The 4275-nt window shown below is 41.8% G+C and overlaps 1 protein-coding gene across 1 annotated transcript in view; it reads left to right on the plus strand.

The window, feature by feature from the left end:
• LOC109379368 (teneurin-2-like) overlaps nucleotides 1-3525 on the plus strand; it is a 1023129-nt gene extending 1019604 nt beyond the window's left edge. The window contains exon 10 of the mRNA XM_019635930.1: nucleotides 3226-3525. Coding sequence (XP_019491475.1) covers nucleotides 3226-3525 — 300 coding nt within the window. The remainder of the gene's footprint in view (nucleotides 1-3225) is intronic.
• The last annotated feature ends 750 nt before the right edge of the window (nucleotides 3526-4275 follow it).

Genomic DNA, 4275 nt, shown 5'->3' on the forward strand with positions numbered 1-4275 from the left:
CTCAGTAAACATCTGGCATCAGTTATCATGGTCTGCTGGTCCCCTCTGCAGACTGGCTCACCAGCAATCTGTTCCTTACTCCCTCGACTGCACCACGCTGGCCCACTTGCGCTCCCCGAATCGTGCCAAGCTCATTCTATCTCGGAGCTTCTGCACTGGCTGTTCCTTCTTTCCAGAATGTTCCTTCCCCAGAGATTCACATGGCTTGCTTTTGTCAGGCCTCTACCCAAACACCATGCCCTCAGCAAGCCCTTTCCTGACAAGGGACTCTACACTTTATCCCTTTACCCTACTTTGTCTCAAATCAATTTAATGTAGATGTTATATATAAACCACCCCATGCACACATTTTAAGTGTACAGTTTGATTCCTAAAAATTTGAAAACTGTATTCACCACTAGCCATGACCTAGAACACTGCCACCCCCAAAAGCTCTACTGTGTCCAGGCCAGCCTCACCCCAGCCCCAGGCAACCCCCAACCTGATCTCAGCAACTAGAGATGAGCTGTGTCCTCCCTAGAGTTTCATGGACAGGGAATCCTGTACTTGTCTGTCTGGCCTTTTTCACTCGGCAGTGTCACACAGATTCGGCCATGTGGTCATGTGTATCAGTGGCTTGTTCCTCTTATTACTGAGCGGGTCTCCAGTTGTCTGGATGTACTGTTATTCCTGTGTGCATCCACTTGCTGGTGGCCACTTGGGTTGTCTTGGCTTTGCTTTCTGTTTTAGTCACAGCCTTCATTGCTCCCTGAGACTCTGTTCCCTGGTGGCCACGTCAGCCNAAAGAACTTCTCTGTTGGCCTCATGGATTTCTCTGAGGGGTTCCTTGATTCTTGAAAGATCTATATAAACCAATCTGAAATTCAAGTGGCAGCTCTTCTTTGGTGGCCACAACTTCAGAATGGCACAAAATCAGATAGGATTTGGTATTGACCATAGGATTGAAATCTATCCTTATTCCCTCTGCTAAGGCAGGATTGGCCCTGTCAGGGCAGCCAAATGCTCCGAGGGATTTGGGTTGGCACACTGGCGCCCGTGGGTGGAGTCTGGCCCACTGCCTGTTTTTATAAATAAAGTTTTACTGGAGCACAGCCACGTTCATCTGTTTACATGTTGTCTGTGGCAGCTAAAATGACAGAGTCGAGTATGTGCAACAGAGACAGTTTGGCTTAGAGAGCCTAAATATTTGCTATCTGTGCCTTTACTGAAAAAGTTGGCCAACCCCTGATCTAAACGAATGTCATAAACTTTGTATAATGAAAGTCACTGGAGGAGTCGTCCACAGTCAGGGAAGATTTCCAAGATCAGGTTTTGTACCAATGGGGGGAAAATGTAAAAGGATAAAAACCAGCTCACAAAAGGAAGAAACTGGCCACACATTTAGAACGAGTTTGAGACGTTGAGGTAGAAAAATAATAATAATAATCTTTAGCTTAAGAAGCGATGAGAAATGATATCTTTTGTATTACCTTGTGTTTGAGCTCAAAAGGCTTGACCCATACACAGCAGCACACACCACACACAACATGTGGCTTAGCTGGAGTCTATGAGGACTCAGTGAAATGGCTAATAACAAAACAACTGCACATTTGTAGAGTATTGACTATGTGCCAGCCNTACTACACATTACATTCCCATGACTAATTTATTTTATACCTGGAAGTTTGTACTTCTTAATCCCCTTCACCTTTTTCACCCATACTCCACCCTTCTTCCTTCTAGGAATCACCAGTTTGTTCTTCATGTCTGTTAGTCTGTTTCTATTGTTTTGTTTGTTTTTGTTTTTACATTCCACTTAAAGTGAAATCATACCATATTTGTCTTTCTCTTTCTGACTTATGTAACTTAGTGTAATACCCTCTAATTTCATCCATGTTGCCAAAAATGGCAAGATTTCATTCTTTTTTATGGCTAAGTAGTATTCCATTACATTATATATATATATATATATACACACACACACATATATATATATACACACACACATACACATGTGTATATATATATACACACGTATATCTATATATCTATATATATACACACATATGCATATACATGTATATATACCACATGTTTTTATTCCATTCATCTATTGATGGACACTTAGGTTGCTTCCATATCATAGCTATTATAAATAATGCTACAATGAACATAGAGTGGTATCTTTTCAAGTTAGTGTTTTTGTTGTCTCAGATAAATACCTGGATCATATGGTAGCTATATTTCTAATTTTTTGAGGAACCTCTATTCTGTTTTCCATAATAGCTGCACCAGTTTACATTTTCACCAACAGTGTGCAAGTGTTCCCTTTTCTCTACATCCTCGCCAACACTTGTTATTTATCTTTTTGATAATAGCCATTCTGACAGGTGTGAGTGATATATCATCGCAGTTTTGATTTGCATTTCACTGATGATGAATGGTGTTGAGCACCTTTTCCTGTACCTGTGGCCCATCTGTATGTCCTCTTTGGAGAAATGTCTTTTCAGGTCCTCTGCCCATATTTTAATTGCATTGCTTTATTTGATGTTTTGTTTTTTGATGTATGAGTTCTTTATATATTTTGGATATTAACCCCCTTTTCATTGATATCATTTGCAAATATCTTCTCCCATTCAATAAGGTGCCTTTTCATTTTGTTGATGATTTCCTTCAGTACAACCCTCAGTCTTAACCACTCTGCTGTACCACCTTCCCTTAGTAAATGATCAGTAAATGGTAACTGGTAACATGGGTCCATAATTCCTCATCCGAAACTCATGGGGAGTGAGATGCATTTTGGAATTCAGAATTTTAGGAACTACAGAAAAGTTATCCTTGGCACATACTCTGTGTTATGCAACACCCATGGAGACTGGAGCAATAGTTCATCTCTCTCTCTCAAACACACACATGCACACATGGTGGGGGGCGGGCAGGAGAAGGAAGGAGACAGCAACAGTGAAGACGAAATCAAAGCTTTGGGTTTGAAAGCTTTTTGGATTACAGAGCTGCAGAAAAGAGATGGTGACCTCTAGTAATAAAACTATTAGCAATAGTTATAAGCATAATAAATGATGACTTATTAGTACAACTTTTGTGACTCCTGCTTCACTGGATGAGCTCCCAGCCAAATGTACTGCAAAGTGTTTCTCAGGTAGCGAACGGGCTGGGAGGGGAAGGTGCGAGCCCTGGGACCAGGTCTGCACCCTTTTTCACACGTGCCAGTCTCTCTCCTTTTCCTAGTATGACTTCATGGAGCGTCTGGACGGGAAGGAGAAGTGGAGTGTGGTTGAGTCCCCCCGGGAACGCCGGAGCATACAGACCCTGGTTCAAAACGAGGCCGTGTTCGTGCAGTACCTGGACGTGGGCCTCTGGCACCTGGCCTTCTACAATGATGGCAAGGACAAAGAGCTGGTCTCCTTCAGCACCGTTGTCTTAGGTAGGTGTGGGACCTGCAGGATGATGGGTCACCAAGGGATGGGTGGAGGCGCTGTGGGCTTCTCTGTGGAGGGTGCACCTTCCAAGGTCATTTCTACTGTGTAGAAGACCACACCGGGAGCCGTAATTTAGGCCTCCTAGGATCGCCCACCTAAAATGAGCCCTGAGGAAAGGACGGAGGTTGCTTAAATCATGACAGAGCCACTGTGAGTCCGAAGAATTCGGTTGTGGAAAAGACTCAGGTCACACCCTACCTGGCTCGAGTCCTGGCCACACCACCTGAGGAAATCACTGGACTTTTAGGAGCCTTCGTTTCCTTGTGGTAAAGCAGAACTACCTGGTGCCACCTCACAGGGCTATTGTGAGGAGTAAATGAAATAAAGTGTATACATCTTTAAACAGGTAGCGCAGCCAGTAAATTCCGACCATTCACATCAGCTCAGAATTTCTCTTAAAAATTGGGAAAAGCTCAAAATAAAAAGAGTTTTAAAAAAAGAAAAGAAAAGAAAGAAAGAAAACAGAAAAATAAATCAGGAAAAAAATATAAATGTAAGGAAAAAAATCCTAACTTTGTTTCCAAGTAGGTAAATCTCAACATGCTTTAATTGAGCATGTGTCATTTTTGGCATGTTTTAGCCCTGCTTTTTATTAAATATCAAAGGAAAAGCTAAGGTTTTATGCAAAATTTCCTCTTATATGTGTATGCAAACCCCTAAAAGGGACATTAGTTTGAGAAGATTGCGTGGAGTTTTCTAATGCAAACCATAAGAATTTTAACAAGCAAATCAGTTACAGGTATTTTAACATTATCTTGTCATTAGGTTTTAATCTTCTTACTAATGAGCATAACTTATC

This window comes from Hipposideros armiger, unplaced genomic scaffold, assembly GCF_001890085.2.
Source record: "Hipposideros armiger isolate ML-2016 unplaced genomic scaffold, ASM189008v1 scaffold_25, whole genome shotgun sequence".
Lineage (NCBI taxonomy): Eukaryota > Metazoa > Chordata > Mammalia > Chiroptera > Hipposideridae > Hipposideros > Hipposideros armiger.